Here is a 22950-nt window from a genome sequence, read left to right as displayed (position 1 = left end):
TGCGAGTAAGATATTAAAGGTATATATGTTCATAGGTATATATATTTTTATTTAACATGACATAAATAGTAAACATTTAATGAGTCTTACTAAAATACAGTTATAGGGAATATTAGCTCTATCCATAAATTGTGAGTTAAACTAATACCCATTAATATATAATCAATATTAATATCAATATGTAATAAAAGATATATATACAACTATATGACTGATAGTTCATGTGATATATACAGAAATTAAATAAACGATAATGCTTTTGTCAATAATAAAACAATGTACATAAAAATATATAGTAAAACACACGTGTAATATCATAAAAGGTCAATATATTTTTAAAATTTACCTAATGGCAACATATTTGGTCATTATACTACCACAATACTACATAAATAAATGGTTCTAAAATATCTGGATATGTTGGGACTGACAGTTAATATTTCTTGGATTTTCGGAGCTAATTTTAGAACAACTACTTGTCATCCGTTGAAAGATTCAGTTGTGTGATTCCACGTTAAAGCGGGCCATTTTCAGAGCATCTATTTTTAAATATCTACATATACCAGAGATACACAAGATTAAATTTGTTTCAGGCCTACAAAAACGTCATATATTTGTTAATTTGTGCTATTTTAAAATATACATTTTTTAATTATTATATAATATCTGAATAAAATATTTTTCTTTTGTTGACAGTTAATCATAATTTTTTAACAGACTTCAAAAAAGGATGAGGTTCAATGTTCGACTGTATATATATTTTTCTTTACGTATATTCACCGATTTCTCCGTCAATTGTGGATCGATTTTCAAAATTATATTTTTACTCGAAAGGATGCACTTCCGAGGTGGTCTTATTGGAACCAAGGCAGGTATTGATGGTGGAATCCGGGGAAATCTAGGGAAACCCTCAAATTTCAAAGGCACATCCAATGTTTTCACATATTTTTTATCAAAAATAATCAGATATTTGTGTATAATGTGATTGTTGAGCTGATGTGTCGGAAGATACAACTCCTCAACGGTTAGAAGGATATTCCTTTAAATATCATGGGGTCGTACAGACTGTATACTTTGAAGTTATTTAGGTAAGCTGATGATGACAGCAGGGACCGCTATACCATTCAGGGGCTTTTGAGGAGTTTTTAGTAAGGATTTGCTTACCAAAGTCCTTCAGTGCAAAAGCTGTTCAGTTTACTTTTTAAGCACTAACTATATCAAATGAGGAGTCGTAGAAATATTGTAGGCAGAAATATTGAAATATTTTTTTGTTGTTGTTCTAGCTTAGTTAGATAATTTGTCAAATCACGTAGACTAGGTAACGGAGCCCTGGGTCTGAAGCGTACCTTATTTTCAATTATAGTTTCTTTATTTATATTTTTCCTTATATGGGCTGCACTTTTACTTAGCCTACCCATTTTAATACTTAATAAAGTAACTGTGTAATTTATTGAGTAAATATCTAACACTGAAAAGAGAAAAATAATATGTTTAAAAAAATTGAACCTACTTCAAAAAATAAATAAGGAACTCACTAAAAATTAATAAGTAATCAAACTTAGATTTTTAGCACAAAAAAACGTTTTAAAATAAAATATGTACATAATAATCATAGCAAACAAAATTAAACATATAAAGAAAATTAAATTACGAACAAAACAAATCTAATTTGTTGCTCGTACCGACGTCAAAGTGATCAATTGGTAGTAGTTAAAATAATATTGTAAATAGGTAAATATGTTTAGGTAGGTATTAAGCTAAGGTTTTAAGTTTAATAAAGTTTTTGTTTGTTTTCTTTTATTTAGTTATTACAACGATTATTATGTATATATTTTATTTTACAACGTTTTTTTGTGTTAAGAGTCTAAGTCTGGTTATTTTTTACTAGTTAGTGAATTTCTTATTTATTTTTTGAAGTCAATTTAATATTTTAAAATATTTTATCTATGATGTAATTAAAAGTATCGGTTGATACACGATTTATGGTTTCATAATTTTCAGTATAATTTGTTGTAAGTTAAGTTAACTTAAGTTTCATTTTATTTTGTTTATGAAGTGCATTTTTGTTTTTAGTATTTTAAGATTTTTTTGTTATTTTTTTCGTTAATATTAATATTAATACTAATTATTAGTAATATTAATACTAATTAATATTAATATTGATTTAGTATATTTTTTAATATATTAATATTAATACTTCTAAGCTAAATATTATCATCTGGTTTCTATTTTACAATGTAACATTTTTTAAGGTTTACTCTTCACCATATCATCTATTTTTTGACCACTGGGCTAACCAAGCCGGCAATTTTCTATTTCATTGTTTCTAAATAAGTATACATGGTTTTTGCAATATATGTCTAAGTGCTGTCATGTTGCAATATCACACCATTATGCCTTTGTGTATGTATTGGTTCATTATCTTTCACGGTGGTGCCTATCGAAATCATCTTTAAAATTAACTTTTGGATATTATTTTCGCCAAATTATGATCCAAGAAGATATTTTGCTTTAGTGTAGCTAAATTAAAGAATCAAATTCTAACTAGCTTGTAAGCAGTTCATAAGAGATCAGTTCCTAATCGGTGTCATGTATAAAAATACGGTTGGTAAATCCATATAATTTCTGGAGAGTTCTTCAAATGAAACTGTCAAATTTTATTGTCATTTCATTACTTTGCAAGTTACATTGATTTTAGTAAAACAGCATTTATTCTTCGAATTTCAAAATTTTCAATTGATTGAATGGATTAAAATGGATTTTGCTTTGTGATTAAATATTGTTTTTTAATGAGAAAATACTGTTGAAGCTTGATAAATGTTACGAAGGCTCTGTATCAAACGTAGGGAATGCTCGGACAAAGTTACTAGTTCCAAAATAAATCCAAAAATCAGGAAAACCGTAAAGTGAAATATAAAAGCTATCAGAAGGTGCTACGTTTTTACACAAAAATGTGACGATCGAGGTGAGCGTTATGTTTCCAGTACTAGGACATTGATGCAATAATGCTATCACGATTGAGAGCGTTGGTGAAGCTATTCATAAGCATTCAAAAAATATGTTGATGAATAAAATTCAGTTTCTAAAAAATTGTTTCTATTAGACCGGAAACTGATAAAAGGAATAATACACACATTTGTTACATGCACGAAGTACCGATAATGCCATGAATAGGAAAACAATGATAACTTCCCAAAACAATTCACAATATACTTCAAGTTGTATGAATCAATAGAAAAGAAAAAAGAAGTAAAATATTTTACTATCATCATATTTCAATTACAGAAATGTTTCGTGTGGTCTACGAACTTTCTCTATATAATAATTCTATTTGGCCCTATAAAATTTACCCTCTGAAATTGATAGGTCATATAAAAAAACCTCATAAAGAGAAAAGTAATTAGGGAAAATGGGACCATCGTGCTATGTAATAATAAATTGATATCTCCACCGTTAATATCGTAAAGGTAAAGTGTAAAGTTGAAGGAGTAAAACGGGAATATTATACTAAACATTTGTACCGAACTTAATTTAGAAATAAAAAAATATGTTATAAAATAGAACAATGTTATAAAAGTGGATCTATGAAGACATATAGTCATATATTTAAATTTCAGGAAATAGAGCCAAAAACCTTAAATAAGGGGGCATTTGTCGGCAACAAGCGTAAGAAGTGGAAAAAGTGGAGAAAAGATCTGACGCTAACTTTACGATCAAGTTGTAAACAAAACCAGGCGTTAGAACATATAAGTATTAAAATTGTCTGCTTGATTGTTTGAGAAATAATTATAATTCAAAGGGTATGAGAGTGTATTCAACAATCAAAGGATTAACTATCAAATAATATGAGATTTGGATCAATGTCGTAGTTTATAGTTGGTCTGAAATAATATATCGTGGACTATATATTGATACTTGTCTGAAATACTAGCCGTTTAATAAATCACGGAAATTTCCAGAAACTAATTTATGGTTGTAAATTTTTTTCCTCAGTATCAAAATATCCCTTCAACTTATTCCAAGATAATGAGGCTTTGATGGATTGTCGAGAAGGCTTGAAGAATACCGTTCTCTGACATATATTATCTTTCAGTTTGTTGAAAAGTGTTTTTTGATTTCTTGAAAATATTTTTTGAGCTACTGTTTCAAAAACTAATTCATTTAAAATCAGTTAAGGAGCTGTATTCACACCACTCTATTAATTCGGGAAAATTTCCCTTAGATGAAGAATTAATTGCCGAGATTAAGGCAAGTTGTTCTAGGGAAAGTATATTGAAATTTTGTTTGAACGTCATCATTATCGTCAATTTATAACCAGCACTCGGAAAGAGTGTCTATTTCTCAACCAATATGGTGCTGTTGGTGCTGGAACTTTAATCTTTAAAATGGAATCTTTAGTTCCACATTTAATGAATAGAGGGTGTTTCAGGAATGTATTGATTAACGTATTATGATTTAATAATCTAACAATTATGCAACGTTTTGGACCTGAGCAACTAAAAGCTGTTCACAAGGTAAATTTGGGGGACCGAATTCAAATCAGCAGCCGGTTTTGCAGCAGCAATATTGGTTCTAGTTGCGAAATATTAAAGAAATTCATTATTTTACCATTTTTGACCATTAACGGTCATTTCTTGAATTAAAAATTATAAATCACAAAGGGACAGAGGTTGAACTGAGCCTTTTATACTGCTTAAGATCTGTTTCACACATTAGTTAGGGTGCAACAGAAATCACCCATCATGCCTCGTTCGAAAATCCATGATCTCTATTTTCGCTATATCCTGGTGTAACCGCTCTCCTTGCTTGTCGATCGTGTCGCCCAAGTTTAGTGGAAAAAGTTAAGATGTGAAAGCAGAAGATGAATTTTGACATTCGAGCTCTGATCTTGTAGCAATTTTGCAATAACTTGTCGATTACGTGCTTGTAATCCGGAAATTTGTGGTTACCGAGAAAGTTGTGAATAACATTTTGAAACGATGCCCCTGCTGCTGCTTCATCAAACATTTTGTAAACTCAGCATTAGCCCTTAATTTTCGAATATTAGGTCCGATAAATAGTTCTTCTCTGATTATTTCATAACAAAATCGTTTTCATTGCTTGCCGATGATGAAGACAAAGTTATCATTATAATCATCGAGCAAAAGTAACAATCATTACATGATTTTTCTGATACATTTTCACTAAGTGACCACTTGTACTGCTATGTTCTGTACGCGTTATAAAACAATTTCGGCAACCATGATTTGTCAATATTTACCACTGGAAAATCAATGTATCCTTTGAGTGAATTTGTCATGTATATTCCATGTTTACCGAGCATGTAACATTCACACATCCAAAGTTCTGAATAATCTTTAATGCAACGTCATCAGCTTACAGCTCTTATAAGAGTGCAGTACTCTCATCATACACAAACTAGAAAACTAGAACCAATCTTGACACAGGGATTAAAGATGTGATTTCAGGGTATCAAATAACGTTAAGACTCGTTCTTATCTTTTCTCATCTGCTCGAGTCCAAAAGTTGGCCCAAATTTGTAAACTTGTGTGTTTATTAAGTATGACCGCATTATTTATGCTAGTTATCTCATCAACATACTACAAGTTCAATATGGTAGATCTTTTGTTAATATTAAATTGATTAGAAACAATTTGATATTTATTAAAATATCCGATTTGAATAAATTAGGATATTATAAATATAGTTTAAATGTTTCCTTTAAAATCCTTATAAATATTTATAAGATATTTCCCGATCTACTGAATACAATATTTCTCAATTTTGCATGGGATTACACGCAGTATAACCTTCCAAATACAACAGATAAATTTATTTAAAATTTATGCTGAGAACGTTTAGTATTTTGCCCCATCCTAAAACGCCACATTCTTTTTTTTTTCTCCTACCAACTAAATTATTCTTACCTCGAAGCTTATTTTTCCAGTTTGTTTTTGTTTCATTGTGTTGAAAACATAATGCGCATAATTTGTTGCATCTGGAATGTGAAAGAAAAATATGTCATTAATAAAGGAACAACTGCAATGTGCTGAAATTAAAATAATGAAATTTATCCGTAACGTTTTGTTGCACTGCACTAATCTACTTTTGTCATTGATAAAGAGTAAAAATGCAAATACCGAGGTATTTTTAATTTTAGCACACAATGGAGGCCAGTTTTATAATCTAGAGGGATTATTGGTATAATTTTGGTTTTTCTATTTAAATAACTGACGACTTTTCTAATGTCTACTCTTTTAATTTTTGAACATTGCATCTATTTAGTAATTTTAACGAGTAGTAGTTTAAATATAATGTTTTGTTAAAAACATAAACTTTAAAAACATTATTGATAGAAAAATAGTTTAATAAGTATTGTAGTGAGTATATGCGAGGAAAATTAACTTTCATTGCTGTGCCGCATGAACAGTGATTAGTGATAGCTGTATTGCTTTCACGTTGCTGTGATTTAATAACCTTATTTCAGGTATTAAGGCGAAATCTTGGCTAACTTCGTGAATTTATTTAATTTAGAGTTCATCGTGCAGGTCTTAGTTGGTTACGTAACGATAAGCATTGGTAATTAATCGTAACTTTGTTTTGGCAGCGTTGGATTGCTAGTTGGTTTGATGTTTTAGTGCAACTCAATATTTGTACCTCATAGATTGCTAAAATTGTTCATGCCATAATAGTTTTATGATTGACTGATAAACCAATCATTTTGATTTTTGGACAAGTTGAGTGTATTTTCCGCCTAACCGCCGCTGCTTTTGTCTGAACTAACAGATGCAACAATATGTTGGTAATCAAAACTGCTATTTAGAAATTCATCATTGTACACAAGTATTAGAATCGTTAGCAGTGAGTAGATAAAATTGATCAAGGCAACCAAAAACACAATCGACTGCTTTAAAAAGAGAATAACTATTTTGTTTCCACTATTTATTCCATACTGTGTTTCAGGAAGCATATGTAAAACGACGGTCAATAAATAGTTATTGAGAATAGAAAAAGCAAATTAGTTAGTCGAGATAAATAATGGTTTATTATACACTTATATCAGTTTAATTTCAAATTTTAGAGAATAATTTGAAAATTCTTTTAACTTCTATTGTAGAAATAATTGCATTGTTAAGAAGTTTATAATTATGATTTACTGTGATTTAGAAAAGGCTACTCATGTAAAAGTTTCTAGGTAGAAGGAGAAAATGATGTTGGTGTAATATTGAGCCTTTCGATAGCATTTCACTAAACAGTTTTAAATTATAGAATGAATGTATAAGTATTATTATAAGCAGTAATTAATTTGAACATATTTAAATCAATTATCTTGACGGCTACTTTCATCCATTTTATCATAGAATTTTGAATCCACTGTCGGAAAGACAGATCTTCAAAACGTGATTATCCCAAACGTTCACTCGATTTATTGCAAAATTTTCTGTTATTATTACAATTACTTGAGAAGGAACTCTGTTTGTTGAATGCGGGATACGAACGAATAGAATTTTGTCATTTCATCTTATTACTGTATGTTTTTATGTGACCGATTTTTTTTTCAACAATATCAACGTTCAAATCTAATAGCGGAGCTCTTGTATAAATACTATTGTAAGTCATATATTGCTGTAAATCGCGGAAATTTAACTCAAAATCCTAATAATGTTAGATAGTTGTATCAATCTGAGCATTATGTGTAAAACCGAATCCTCTTAATGACACAGACCAATGATGAAAACACTTTTTCAATAATTTAAACTAATTCCTGTGTTATTTTATATGCTGATTCTGAAAACAAAAAAGATTAAAACTATTAATTTCTCATATTTTAATATTTCGATTTCAAGAACAAGTTTAAATGAAAATAATTATGATTCATTGTGAGTTGCTCATTTAACACAGATTCAAAAAACAATAGTTTTTAAGAAAAACTCTTTTATCCTTCGAGAAGACTATTTTGTATAAAACTTGAAACAATTTGTAAAAGCTTTATCCAAAGGTGATATTTGTTTTGTGTAGAAAATGTCCTCATTTATTAGAAGGTAAATTGAAAGAAGGAATGTTCCAACTTTGAAGCACACATTTGAAGCCTTGTATAGAATTTTAATTTAAATAAGTTGTGAATAACTTTAACTATAACATTATTTTAAGAAATATGATAGACAAGTACAAAGCTCTTCGTTATCACTTCTTCTTGTATCTTGAAACTGATTTGAGTGAAGATTGAGTGAAACGATTTTATCAGAATATAAAATAGGTAGAGAAATGATACCAAGGACGATGTAATATCCACATGATGGATGTTGGTCATTTTACAGAGAACAACAAAGTACATCACATCCGATCCATATTCAAGGAAATAATTGAAGGAATAATTTGAAAATTCTTTTAACTTCTATTCTAAAAAAAATTGCATTGTTAAGAAGTTTATAATTATGATTTACTGTGATTTAGAAAAAGACTACTCATGTAAAAGTTTCTAGGTAGAAGGAGAAAATAATGTTGGTGTAATATTGAGCCTTTCGATAGTATTTAACTAAACACATTTAAATTATAGAATGAATGTATAAGTATTATTATAAGCGGTAATTAATTTGAACATATTTAAATCAATTATCTTGACGGCTACTTTCATCCATTTTATCATAGAATTTTGAATCCACTGTCGGAAAGATAGATCTTCAAAACGTGATTATCCCAAAAGTTCACTCGATTTATTGCAAATTTTTTTGTTGTTATTACAAATACTTGGAAAGGAACTCTGTTTGTTGAATGCGGGATACGAACGAATAGCATTTTGTCATTTCATCTTATTACTGTATGTGTTTATGTGACCGATTTTTTTTTCAACAATATCAACGTTCAAATCTAATAGCGGAGCTCTTGTGTAAATACTATTGTAAGTCATATATTGCTGTAAATCGCTGAAATTTGACTCAAAATCCTAATAATGTTAGATAGTTGTATCAATCTGAGCAATATGTGTAAAACCGAATCCTCTTAATGACACAGACCAATGATGAAAACACTTTTTCAATAATTTAAACTAATTCCTGTGTTATTTTATATGCTGATTCTGAAAAAAAAAATATTAAAACTATTAATTTCTCATATTTTAATGTTTCGATTTCAAAAACAAGTTTAAATGAAAATAATTATGATTCATTGTGAGTTGCTCATTTAACATAGATTCAAAAAATAATAGTTTTTAAGAAAAACTCTTTTACCCTTCGAGAAGACTATTTTGCATAAAACTTGAAACAATTTGTAAAAGCTTTATCCAAAGGTGATATTTGTTTTGTGTAGAAAATGTCCTCATTTATTAGAAGGTAAATTGAAAGAAGGAATGTTCCAACTTTGAAGCACAAATGAGAAGCCTTGTATAGAATTTAAATTTAAATAAGTTGTGACTAACTTTAACTATAACATTATTTTAAGAAATATGATAGACAAGTACAAAGCTCTTCGTTATCACTTCTTCTTGTATCTTGAAATTGATTTGAGTGAAGATTAAGTGGAACGATTTTATCAGGATATAAAATAGGTAGAGAAATGATACCAAGGACGATGGAATATCCACATGATGGATGTTGGTCACTTTACAGAGAACAACAAACTACATCACATCCGATCCATATTCAAGGAAATACAAGAAAATAGGGATCTAATATTAATTACAATTTAATAAAAAATCAGGGGTTTTGATTTTTATATATCAAATTTTCTTTTTTTTTATGATAAAATAAGTTTCAATATCCAAATATGTATAATCTTTATGCAAATGCTTTTAAAAGCTTTTACAAAAATGTATTTTGTTATTTGGGGTAAAGTATTAGACCGACCTGTATTGCTAAACAGTACAGAGTTATATTATGTATTTGCTTATCATTATCTACTTCCTAAAACAATGTTGACAAGGATTATCCATCAGAGGAATGTTTAAAGCTGTATATTAATTTATAGACTCTCTGGCAAGAGAGCTCCTCCAGTTCTATATCAAGTTCCGCATCGAAATGTAATCCTATGATTATTTTAATGAGGGAAAAGTTTATATGCGAGATGAATATTCGTGAATGCGAGATGAATTATCGTGTGAAAGGAAAACGTCGTTGGTGAGTATTTTCGAATGTTAATTTTCGGCTGGAATTGAGCTTGTTTTTTCTTGACATAAAAACAACATGTTATTTAATAGTAGAGATACGATATACCGTCATATAAACGTGTTAGGGCTATAGTTAAATGTCATTAATTAATAAATAGCAAATTTTTTTTTGGTTTCCCTTATCAAGTTTTGTATGATCTGCTATAAATGCGTAATAACTTAATATTTTGAAAGTTCTATTTCATTATTTTAAAACTAAAATATTCTAAACTTTCAATGCAATCAAATTAATAACCCTCTAGCCGCTAAAAACAATTAAACATCTCCGGGGCTAAACTTAATTTGATTAAAGTATTACTGGTTGTATCATTGATATCCATAGGACGCAATTCGTAATCTTGGCTCAATGGAAGTTGGACGTGCTTGAGATATTCGACTTCCTGTTCCCCAAGTGTTTGTCTTAAATGAAATTAAGTTTTAGTTATTACTTAGTAGACTGCAGATATTGTATATCATTAAATTGGAATTAGTTGGAATTGCTTTACGGTGTTTTTAAAGGCTTATTTAAAATTAATATAAAAGATAGATAATTTTTATATCTTTCGATCAATACATTCTCTAGATAGAATAAATCTATTGATTTTTCACTCAATATTTATGTGTAAATCTATACAGCATAGAATACAGAATACGATGGATGGATGGATCAACGTCGGGAGAATATAGCGGGCATATGGATAACCAACTTGAAAGTTTCAAAACATTTTGGCCTATTTTGAAAGACATCGATTAACATACTTGTTCTGAGAAATTATATTGCCTTGTACTTATTCCTGATCCCATATAGTATTTTTGGTCAAAAATTAGTGCAAAAAATAACGTAAGTGAAAAGTGAAGTGCATGAAATAAACGATGTATTTATTCTATTTTTTAACCTCTGGAAGTAAATTAAATAAAATATTAAAAATCTAAAAATGGCAAACCACAGCAATTCAACCAAATCACCTGCCCACTTTGATATAAGATTAGAACAATCAGCAATAACGCAAACTCCACTAACAGAATGGACTACAGTCATTAACAAAAAACGATTGAAAAGTCCAGAAGAAGAAATCGCGAGGAGATAAACAAGAATCAGTGACTATTGGTTATAGAAAATAATAGAAACAAAAAACAGCTTTAGCAACCTGTCGGAAGAAATTGAAGAGAATATACAACCAAGCCCTGAAAAAGTTGTTCCCAAAACACCACCAATAACAGTCTATAATGTATTGAAAACCATTACTATGAACTACACAATTAAAATAGTGAGCTATGAAACAATAAATATCCAATTGTTCCAAGCGGAGCATTTTAAAGTTCTAGTAAAAGAATTAGATGAAAGAGATACCCAACACCATACATTCAAGCCAAAATCTGAGAGAACATTTAAATTCGTATTTAAAGGATTACATCACCGGACGGACTTTAACACCATCAAGGTAGCACTAGCTGAAAAAGACCACGAAGTCGTAAATGTTCACAATATACGACATCACACGACAAAAAAACCTCTGCCTATGTTCTATATTGATATAAAACCTAATGGAAATAATAAAGCGGTGTATGAAATCACTAAATTGGAAAATAATATTATTAAATGCGAACCACCACATATAAAAATAATTATACCACAATACATGAGGTGTCAAGCGCACGGGCATACAAAGACTTACTGTCGCAAATCATATACATGCATAAAATGTGCAGGAGAACACAAAACAGGAGATTGTACTCGTAAAGTTCGCGATGACAAAGTGAAATGTGCTAACTCTAACGGAAATCATCCAGCGAACTACAAGTTTTGCGCAGTTCACAAGCAACTACAACAGAAATTCTATCCTGCCTTAAGGGAAAAAAGGCATCAACAGCAACAATAACAATCCACACCTACCAGTCTACCCACCAGATCAAGTCAACCAGACATAACTTATGCCCAAATAGTTGAAAATGGTTCAGCACAAAATCGAGAGCCGACATCTCAACTTACTGAAACTAGCAACATATCTAGATTAAAAAACATGATGGCCAAACTAATAGATTAAATGAGTACGATGCTTAGTCTACTCACAACCGTAGTCAACAAACTTGCCTAATGCCTGAAACCAATAGCTACAAAATCGTCGTCTGAAATGCCAATGGGCTCCAACAACACGCCAGGGAACTAAAAATGTTCGTAACTGAACAAAATATTGACGTTATGAAGGTTTCCGAAAAATTCCTAAATATAAACTTTATCATAAAAATCACCCTGATGGGATAGCACATGGAGGTACAGCCATAATAATTCGAGATGATATAAAGCATTTCGAAAAAGAAAAATTCCGCAAAGACTACCTGCAAGCCACCAGTATAACCATAGAGGAAGTCCATGGACCATTAACAATTTCTGCGATTTATTGCCCACTCAAACATAACAACAAGGCAGAAAAATTTCAAGAATTCTTCAGTACGCTAGGTAATATATTTATAGCCGGAGGAGACTATAATGCAAAACATTTAATGTGGGGTTCAAGAATAATAACCTCAAAAGATAGAGAACTGTTAAAAGCAATAAAGACAGATAACTTACAACATATCTCTACTGGTGAACCAACATATTGGCCTTCAGACAGAAATAAAAAACCAGATACAATAGATTTCTGTATTACAAAAATATTGATCCAAAAAAGTGTCAGACAGAATCATGTTTCGACCTGATTTCTGATCATTCACCAATAATAGTAACAATTTCTTCAAAAGTTACGACGAAATTGGCAACAGCAAAGGACTGAAGGGAATAAAAGAAAATTTAATAGGGCAATAAAAGATAAAATACAAACCCACCTGGAGCAAATACAATTATGGTTGAAGACATGGCGCATTAAATCAAATGAAACAAAATCCACGTATATAACGTTTAGCCTGCGTAGAAGAACATATTCACTAGTGAATATCAATCATCGTCAACTCCCCCAAGCAGAGCATGTTAAATATCTTGATATACACTTAGATCAAAGCCTAACCTGGAAGAAGCACATACTCTCTAAACGGAAACCACTTGGATTAAAATTACATCAAATGTATTGGCTCATCGGGCGCAAATCCAAGTTATCATTAGATAACAAAGTATTGCCGTATGAGTCTATACTCAAGCCCATTTGGGCATATGGAATCCAACTATGGGGTACCGCTAGCAAATCTAATATATCCATCATTCAACGGTTCCAAAATAAGGTGTTGTGTGCCATTGTTGATGCTCCGTACTATATTTCAAATAAAGTGATACAACGCGATGTTACTCTAGAACCTATAACGAGTGTAATTCAACGTGTTTGTGTGAAGTACTTCGAAAGAGTGTCAGTGCATCCCAATGTACTCGCTAATCAGCTAAATATGCGACGTGATAGTGAAGTGCGTAGACTAAAACGTTTAACACCACCTGATCTGATTATTGGACATATGTAGACTTTAGAATAAGCTTTAGAATAATACTAATTAATTAAGATAATATTTTATACAGAAGATTCCTAAATGAAGTGATTTTCAACATGCCATGTATATATAATATAGACATAAGAAATACTTATTGCCAATAGGGCAGATTGTGAATTTCAACGAAACATAGATTTGCGTGACATGTACTTTATTAAAATTAAAATTTATTTATAAAAGAAAAGTTACTAAAATTAAAATATTAGTAACTTTTTTTTTATTTAGTAGTCCAATCTGAAGGTCAATTTTTGCATGTCAAAGCATGTTCACCACAGGGAAGTGTAATTGAGCAATTTATCTACCTACTTTACACATAATATTACCACAAATGGAAAATGTTGAGACAACAGCGAAGAGGCAACCAGAACATTACAACAGGCAGGTAACAATATAAATCATTGAACTAAAACTTGAAGAATAAAACTTTACCAAACCAAATCGGTGCCTTTTATATTTACTTCTAATCAAACTGCACAAGCTTGTTGCAACAATGAATATCACATTTATTCTATATAGTAACAATGCCAAGTACTTTGGGATGAACCTCAATGCAAAAGTGCGTTGCAAGGAACATATTAAAAAGAAAAGAAAATAATTGGATTTCAATAATCTGCGATTATTGTCTTCAAAAACCCATCCAGACATACAACAGTTTCAGTGTCCTGACAGAAGAGACAGAAAAAACCCATAACAACAAAGAAAACCTACCAAAAACACACCCCCAGTAACAATATATAAGCTAGGTGTTGTTAAACATCTGCATGACTTGCTCGAGACCATATCAAATAATTACACAATAAAAATAATAAGAGAATTTGACAATAGAAATACGCAATATAATACTTTTCGACTAAAGTCCGAAAAATTTTTTATATTTGACATAAAAGGACTACTTGCCGCCGCCACAGATTCAAACACAATTAAAGCAGTCCTAGCTGAACAAGGCCACGAAGTTCTAAATATACACAATATTAAATATCATGAAACAAAGGAGCCACTGCCAATGTTTTATATTGATTTGAAGCCAAATGAAAATAATAAACATGATTACGAGATTAAATATTTGGACAACAATGTCATTAAATGGGAACCATCATACAAAAAAAACATTCCACAATGATGCCAAGCATATGGGCATACCAAAACATACTGTCGCAAGTTATATAGATGTATGAAATGCGCAGAAGGGTATGCGACGAATGAATGCACGGGCAAAATACGTGACGATAAAGTTAAAATGTCAACTCTAACTATAACCATCCTGCAAATTATAAGCGATGCCTAGTCCATAAAGCGTTGCAACAAAAATATTTTCCAGCACTGAGAGAAAAAAGAAACTTACAGCCACCAAGACAGATTATACCATTTAACTCGCCTAATGCACCAATACAACATCATCATGTATCATACGCACACGCAGTAACCAATAGTCAGATCCAACCTAATACGTAGACAATGCCAATCACCAATAAACCTGTAAGTACTGTTAGTAAATTAGAGGAAATGATGGGTAAACTTATGGAGCAAATGAGTACAATGATGAATTTACTCACACAAATTTACATTACAGCAAATACAATACACCGTTTGGACTGCTAATAGACTCCAGCAATATTCCAGGGAGCTTAACATGTTCTTATATGAACAAAATATTGATATTATGATGGTATCCGAAACACATTTCACCCAGATGATAAAGCACATGAAGGAACAACTATAATTATCCGTGAAAACATAAAACACCATGAAAGAGAGAAATTCACCGAGGAGTATTTACAAGCCACCAGTGTAACCATTGATGAAGTGCACGGGCCATTAACAATAAGTGCCATTTATTGTCCATCTAAACACAACAACCAAGCAGAACAATACCACGGTTTCTTTAACACGCTTGGTAATAGATTCATTGCCGGATGAGACTACAATACAAAACATGTAATGTGGGGTTCTAGATTAGTAACACCAAAGGGCAGATAATTGGTCAAAGCAATGAAAGCACATAATTTACAGCATATCTCTACTAGTGACCCAACATATTGGTCGTCAAATAAAATTCCCGTTACCATAGACCTTTGTGTTACACAAAATATTGACACCAAAACGTGCGAAGCTGAATCATGCTTTGATCTATCATCTCATCACTCACCAGTTATTATTAGAGTCAACTCAAATTTTATCAACAAAACAAAACCACCTTCTTTGTATAACACCAAAACCAACTGTCCATTATTTAGAGAGAAACTAGACAGTTTAATATGCTTAAATGTACCTCTCTATACAGAGAGAGATACAGAAATAGCAGCAAAAAATATAATAAAAAATATACAAGAGGCCGCATGGTACGCAAAACCCAATAACGCGATATATCAAAAGTTTAATTATATGTCATCTACAATTAAACATAAAATTGCTGAAAAGAGAGAACTGTGAAAAACCTGGCAACAAATCAGAATAGAAAAAAACAAGAGAAAATTCAACAAGGCAACAAAACAGCTGAAAGCGCTAATAAATAATGAACACAATCAAGGAAGTCAAAACTATTCAGAAAAATTAATGCCGACTGATACGATGGAATATTCTCTCTGAAAAGTAACAAAAAAGATTAAAAAGTATCAACAACATAATCCACCCATTAAAATTGACAACAATACCTGGGCTAAGAATGATAAAGATTAAGCGGAAGTTCTCTCTAAACACTTAAAAACATAATTTGAGCCTTAGCCGTCAGAACTAGCCGCAACAGAAGCAAGTAACATAGGTTGGACATTCTTAGCACTCCATTTTAAGTGGATCTACTACATGTGAAATTTACTGTTAAAGAAGTAAAACGAACAATTGTTACAGAAATCAATGCTAAAAAGCTCCTGGTTTTGACCTAATTACTGGAAGAATTTTTAAAGAGCTCCCAGAAAAGTACATCAAATTAATAACATTTATATTTAATGCCATGATAAGACTTAATTACTTTCCTAGCACTTGGAAAGTGGCTTAAATCATTATGATTCTTAAACGTGGGAAAAATCATAAGACATCTCCTCCTATCGTCCTCTAAGCCTGTTACCTGTGATCTCTAATCTTTTTGAAAAACTATACATTAAGAGACTCAAAATAATCGTAGAAGAAAGAAATATTATTCCAGAACACCAATTTGGCTTCCGTAATAAACACGGAACAACAGAACAAATACATAGATTGGTCAACCAAATTAACAAAAACTAAAACGATAAAAAATATTGCTCCGCTGCATTTCTTGATATATCTCAGGCTTTCGACAAGATGTGGCACACTGAACTGCATGTTAAGTGCTTTTGTCTCGTACACACTTTCAACTGCTGAAATCATCCCTCACAGACAGACATTTTATTGTCAAACAAGGTGACGAATACACTGACAGACACTCAGTGTATTCAAGGATCCAAATCAGCCACAAGAAACCTCCAACTTCATCTTAACAAAGTCGAATTGTAGTTCAAAACGTGGCGTATGCAAAAAAAGAGAGAAAATCTACCCATGTGACATTCACCCTTTGTAGAAGAATTTGGCCCTCGGTAAAATTGAATAATCATGAACTTCCGCAAGAAGACAACGTTAAATATGCATTTTGATCGACGTTTGCCATGGAAAAAACATATAGTATCAACATATCGCAAACAGCTTGGGCCAAAACTAAACCGAATGTATTGGTTGGTAGGGCGTAAATCTAAATTATCATTAGATAACAAGGTTTTGCTGTATAAGTCAATACTTAGGCCCATTTGGATCTACGGTATTGAACCGTGGCGTACAACTAGCAAATCCAACATAGCTATCCTCCATAGGTTCCAGAATAAAGTATTGTGAGTCATCGTCGCTGCCCCATATTACGTCTGGAACAAACGGATTCAACGCGATCTCCCCTTAGAACCCTTAACGAGTGTGATTCGAAGTGTAAGTGCGAAGTATTCTGAAAGACTATTAGTGCATCCCAATGCACTTGCCAAACAGTTAAATGTGCGAGATGGCAGTGAAGTGCGCAAACGCAAACTACCATACGAACTGATTAATACACATAGAGTGATATTTAATAGATGGACAAAAAATAAGTTAGAATAGTATCTAGAATTAGATTTAGATTATAAGTTGTGCATCAGATCACTTACTCAAGCGGTTTTCTACATGTCAGTATAGTTATATTATATAACGGAAATCATATAATAATACTTATTGTACACGAAAAGGTTGTCGATATTCTAAGAAATTAATTAAAAAATGCAGGTCTGTGATATCTTCTTGTGAAAATTAGGATCATCAAATCATCTCGTTTTGGTTCCATTCACCAAATCGACGCCTGTTCTGGTGATCAGACGGTTCCATTTCCTGCACTAGTTGGATTTTGTAAGTCTACAAATCAAGATCTTTTCATAAGTTCTTCAGTAAAATGAACTGACACAGATGCAATGGTTATGTACAATTGTGGCTGAACTGACTTTGGTTTTCCAATAAGCTACAACACCAATAATTTCTATACACAGTACACAAGGTCTCTGCGTATGTGTGTGAAACCGTTCTATCAATAATTGAATTAACTACTTCGATGGACGGTTATGTCGACCATGAAATGGATATAATGCATTTCTCGAACGAAATCGTAATTTTTGAAATAAATCTGCACAACTGTTGGAGGATATAACTAAATGCTGTATTACCTATACCGTATTCTGTAAAAAGCTAAGTCCAACATTTAGAGAACTATCGAATATCTGAAGAGAAATTGATATTATTTTTCAGTTTCTTTGGTCGATTCTTCTAAAAGCATTTACATTATGCGATTTAGGTGATTTATAGAATATCTGGGCTTATCAATTTTTTACATCCTGATGAAATATAAAGCGATAAAAATGCAAAAAACGTTGCTGAAATGTATTAGAAAATTTTTGAGGGTCGATTTAGAAAGTCAATGCGTAGGCCCATTGGTAATGCGAAGGCACTTCTAACGTGTTGATATTTTGAACGTTAGCATTTTAAATTAGAATAAAATTTGTTGGATGAAACATTTGGCAAGCCTTGATTTACGGGAAAGGCTTCAGTCTACATTATATTAATTTGACATCAATTAATCAATAAGAAATATTGCCTTAATATTTAATATTAATATTAGGGATGACGAAAGAATAGTGATATTTTTTTAAAAATATGTTTTAAAGTCTCCTTTTACCAACTATGGGTTTATCTGAAATGGACCTACAGTTTAACGTGGGCTCCGAACTACGGTCCTCAGTATTAAGCCTACCGACTGGCCAGTGACCAACTTTAGAAATCATCCCAGAACACATTCGGTCCTATTCAGCATTGTTACTGGCGTGACTGAGATCATTTTCATTGTCGGATTTTACACTCTTGCCTAGGACAATCACAAACATACATTTACGACCATGCCCCAGCAGGATTCGAACCCGCGGTTATCACAACAGTAGGAGGACCGTCCTATTGCTTTTACCACTGCGCCACCAAGCCGGCTCGATATTTTTTGACTGATATTCGATATTTTTGTTGTCCGATATTTTTCGTTATTTCTTAAAAACAAAAATACTTCTTAAATATGTTAAAAAACATTTGAATTAGTTTTTATAAACCTTTGAAATTATTAGTTTATTAAAAATATGGCACTTTTTAAAATTTTTAGAGAATATCGATATATATTTTGTAAAATATCGATATTTTTCATGGCAGTTGTAAAGAAAAATCGATATATTATTCATATATCAAAATATCGATATATACCTCGGAGACTGATAATTAATATTAAATATTTAATAATATATGGTATAATAAGTCCTGCCATGTGATTAAAATTGGCATGCAAACTGAATCAAGAAGGTTATCTGGAAATACTTCAGGAAAATGCGGTGCCTTCTGTAGTCAATCTGATTGGCAAAAGTTTTGATTTTCAGCAAGACAATTGCTCTAGTCAAAATTATGTCAGGGGTTCTTAGAGCAAGATGAAATGAAAAATATTGTAAATAAACAAATAGTTACCCGAATCACCAGACCTCTCTCCTATCGAATTAATATAGTATCGACTATGGGATAGAAAATTGAAGGGTCGATACCCGTCAAGCTCAGCACAGTTACGGCAATACGTACAAAGTGAATAGAAAATGGTTAATACTTAAAAACGTTAATAAAATGAATGAATAAAATTTGTGAACAAGTAATTAAAATAAGGGTAGCAATTTTGACAAGGTTACAATTTAACAAAAATTATATTTCACTTTAATAGGAATAGGAATATTTAGGAATAAAATAAAGCATTGGTTCGAGATCTGCTGGAGCTTGGTCGTAAATTTATGTTTGTGATTGTTTAAAATTTGTGAATGTTCTAGACAAGAGTGTAACAGTATGTAATCCGACAAGGAAAATGATCCCAGTCACGTCAGTAACTGGGTAAGACCGGATGTCTTCTGGGATGATTTCTAAAGTTGGTCGGTAGGCTTAATGCTGAGGACCGTGGTTCGGAGCCAACGTTAAACTTTAGGCCCAGTCCAGATAAACCCATATTTGGTAAAAGGAGACTTTAAAGTATATATATATATATATATATATATATATATATATATATATATATATATATATATATATATATATATATATATATAAAGCATTCCAAGTTCAAGAAAGTTAAACAACTGTTATAAGGTATATTTTTCTGGAATTTCCACAAAGCCATAATTTTGAAACTGGCAAGCAGTAAAATCAAACTCATGACTATTTCAAGACTTTTTCATCAAAATTATTTTTATACGATTGCAATGTTGATAAAATCATTCTAAAATTAAGATCTTGCATAGTTTAATAGCCTAATTTATGTAAACTATGAGAAGAAAGTGTAGTTAGGTGGTGTTCGACGAGACGAGACGGAAAAAGGTGTATTATTACAAGAAATATTGAAACAGCGTTTTTTTTCCACACTGAACAGATATAACCAATAATTTTATGATTAATTAGGTGGAAAATTATCAATTTTATACATTAAAGTAACAATTTTTGTCATATATATTAGACTTATAGTTTTACATTATTTCTGTTTATTGCCTTGTAATGATTTTATATTCTCTTAATATAATATTTTAACACTAAACTACCATATTCATAAATGTAAAGCTTTGCTTATTATTGCATATAAAATTTGTGCTCGAAACAAATTTACAAAAGAATACTTTTTAAAAAAACTTTATTCTGCTATTTTTATAAGGTTTTTGTGTCATCGATTCGTGTTCATTCGTTCTATAGTAAAACTTTTTTATATACATATCATGGTGTACTCTTTTTATTTATTTTAATACCAAATATTTTTAATAAAATGTTCTATATATTATCCTCTAAATAAATAGATAATTTTTCTTTTATTATTGTAGGAAGTCATAAATTGAATTTTTCACTGAAGCGTATTGCATTTTCCGTTTTTATATATATATTCCTGTCGTGCCATTTAGCAATAACACAACTTTATGGATAAATAATATATCTTGCTTTCGTTGTATCATTGATTTACTAAAAATAAAATCACAGCAACTGATTTTTAAAATAATCATTTTAAAGTAACATTTGTTTGGCAAATTGGCAAATGTCTGGATCTTGTTAAAAAGCCGATAGATTTTTGAGTAAGCTTATTTGTATATCAACGTTAAATAAAGGCAACTAAATATAATGAAAATATGCAATGAAACTGAAAATTTTAGCTTATTACTTACCGCCTAGAGGAAAGAATTGGGAAAATATGTGTTTAAATGATTCCTCATCGACCATTCCAGTTGGGCATTCCTAAAAGAACAAAATTGTTTTAGGATATGTTTTATCATTAGTTGAGACACAACCCCAATTTCAATAATGCAAAATATAATCAAATCATTTGAAATTAATTCTATATTGAACTAAAGCTGATCCAATTTTCAGTTGCAAAAAAATGGTAAATACTAAAATATATATCGAAATGTCACTTTCTTTTGGAACGTAGTGACGATTTTGTTTGTTTACGGAACCTAATATATGAGTATCTCAAAAATAAATGCCGCGCATCAAATCTTTTACATGATTTAAATTAATATTAATCACATCATTTTCAGATATAACATTTGACTGAATTTGAATAATTTTTTGTAATTTAAATTTAAAATTGTATTAATTATATCCTAAGCGGGTATAGTTTAATTAAATTGTTAACATATTTTTAAAATTAGCGAAAATATTAATCATGGAGACATGCCAAGCAAACAGAAGATAAAAATCATTATTACCGCCGCCTCTTTTTCCCGACATTTTTAAAAAAACATCTATATATACACCTATATATATGAGGTATAAAATTATTTTATCCCTTTAATTTTTAAGGGATTTGTTAACTGAATATTTTACTACGAATTATATTTCATGGAATATCAATCGACCGGATTTTGAAATCTGGAAAAAATTGTGGAAGCTATCATGTCAAATTCACCAATTTATTACGAAATAAATCTTTAAATCCAAGAGATATGAAAAATTTCAAATGGGTTGTGAATTTCCATGTCAGATAGATGTATTATATATTGAGTACAACTTTTATTTAATTTTTTTTTAATGTTTAGGAATATTGCGTATTTGTTTTTTATACGCTCATTTTATGATTCAATTTGAAAATATTCTTCTGTGAGCTTATTGTACCTTAACATATAAAAGAAAGCTATCTAAACATTTTACATATATTTTTTCAAAATCACTTGTCGTTTGGCGTTAAAAAAGCGAGATTTTAAATCGTTTTATGGCCTGTAATATGCCTCACAAACGACTGAACTAATCTATATTCAATTCTGTAGTCCTCAAAAGCTCGTCCAAGACGAAATAACTTGAATTTAACTCGACTTTTTTGTTTGAAAATATGTCTAATTTGATGGATATCATTTATGCGATTATTTATTTAAAAAATTCAGGAAAAAAGGTAGTAGAATTAAATAACAATATATATACATTTTACCACATTATAATTCACAGAACGAAGTTTATTAATTTTTGTTACTATTCGCAATTGATGCGATCTTATCTTTATAGGGACATAATTGGAGAAACCAATTTGCATTTATATCATAAACAGTTCGAATGCTAACCTGTTGTACTATATAATAGTACTAATCTGTTGGAATTTTGACGCTTGTGAATGAAATTTATTTTTTTAATTTTAATTATAGTCACACGTTAGCGTCATTAGTGACTTGATACAATTTATATTATAACACATTCGATTTATGACATTATATTCTTATACTGAAATAACAGATTAAAAAATACGTTTAAGTATTGATAGAGTATAGGGTGTTTTATTA

The 22950-nt window shown here is 30.7% G+C and overlaps 1 protein-coding gene across 4 annotated transcripts in view; it reads right to left on the bottom strand.

Annotated features, from left to right (window-relative positions):
• Positions 1 to 22950, bottom strand: part of LOC143197618 (Kv channel-interacting protein 4) — a 253188-nt gene that overhangs the window by 91644 nt on the left and 138594 nt on the right. For all 4 annotated transcript variants that reach the window (XM_076406188.1, XM_076406187.1, XM_076406185.1 and 1 more), the window contains exons 3-4: positions 21346 to 21415; positions 5928 to 5998 (exon numbers count right to left, since the gene is read on the bottom strand). In XM_076406188.1, coding sequence (XP_076262303.1) covers positions 5928 to 5998; positions 21346 to 21415 — 141 coding nt within the window. The remainder of the gene's footprint in view (positions 1 to 5927; positions 5999 to 21345; positions 21416 to 22950) is intronic.

Source organism: Rhynchophorus ferrugineus, unplaced genomic scaffold, assembly GCF_030347505.1.
Source record: "Rhynchophorus ferrugineus isolate W39M unplaced genomic scaffold, kcgeb_rfMv2 rfM5, whole genome shotgun sequence".
Taxonomy (NCBI): Eukaryota; Metazoa; Arthropoda; class Insecta; order Coleoptera; family Curculionidae; genus Rhynchophorus; species Rhynchophorus ferrugineus.
Note: the sequence above shows the minus strand (reverse complement) of the source record. Positions and strands in the feature narration are given on the sequence as shown.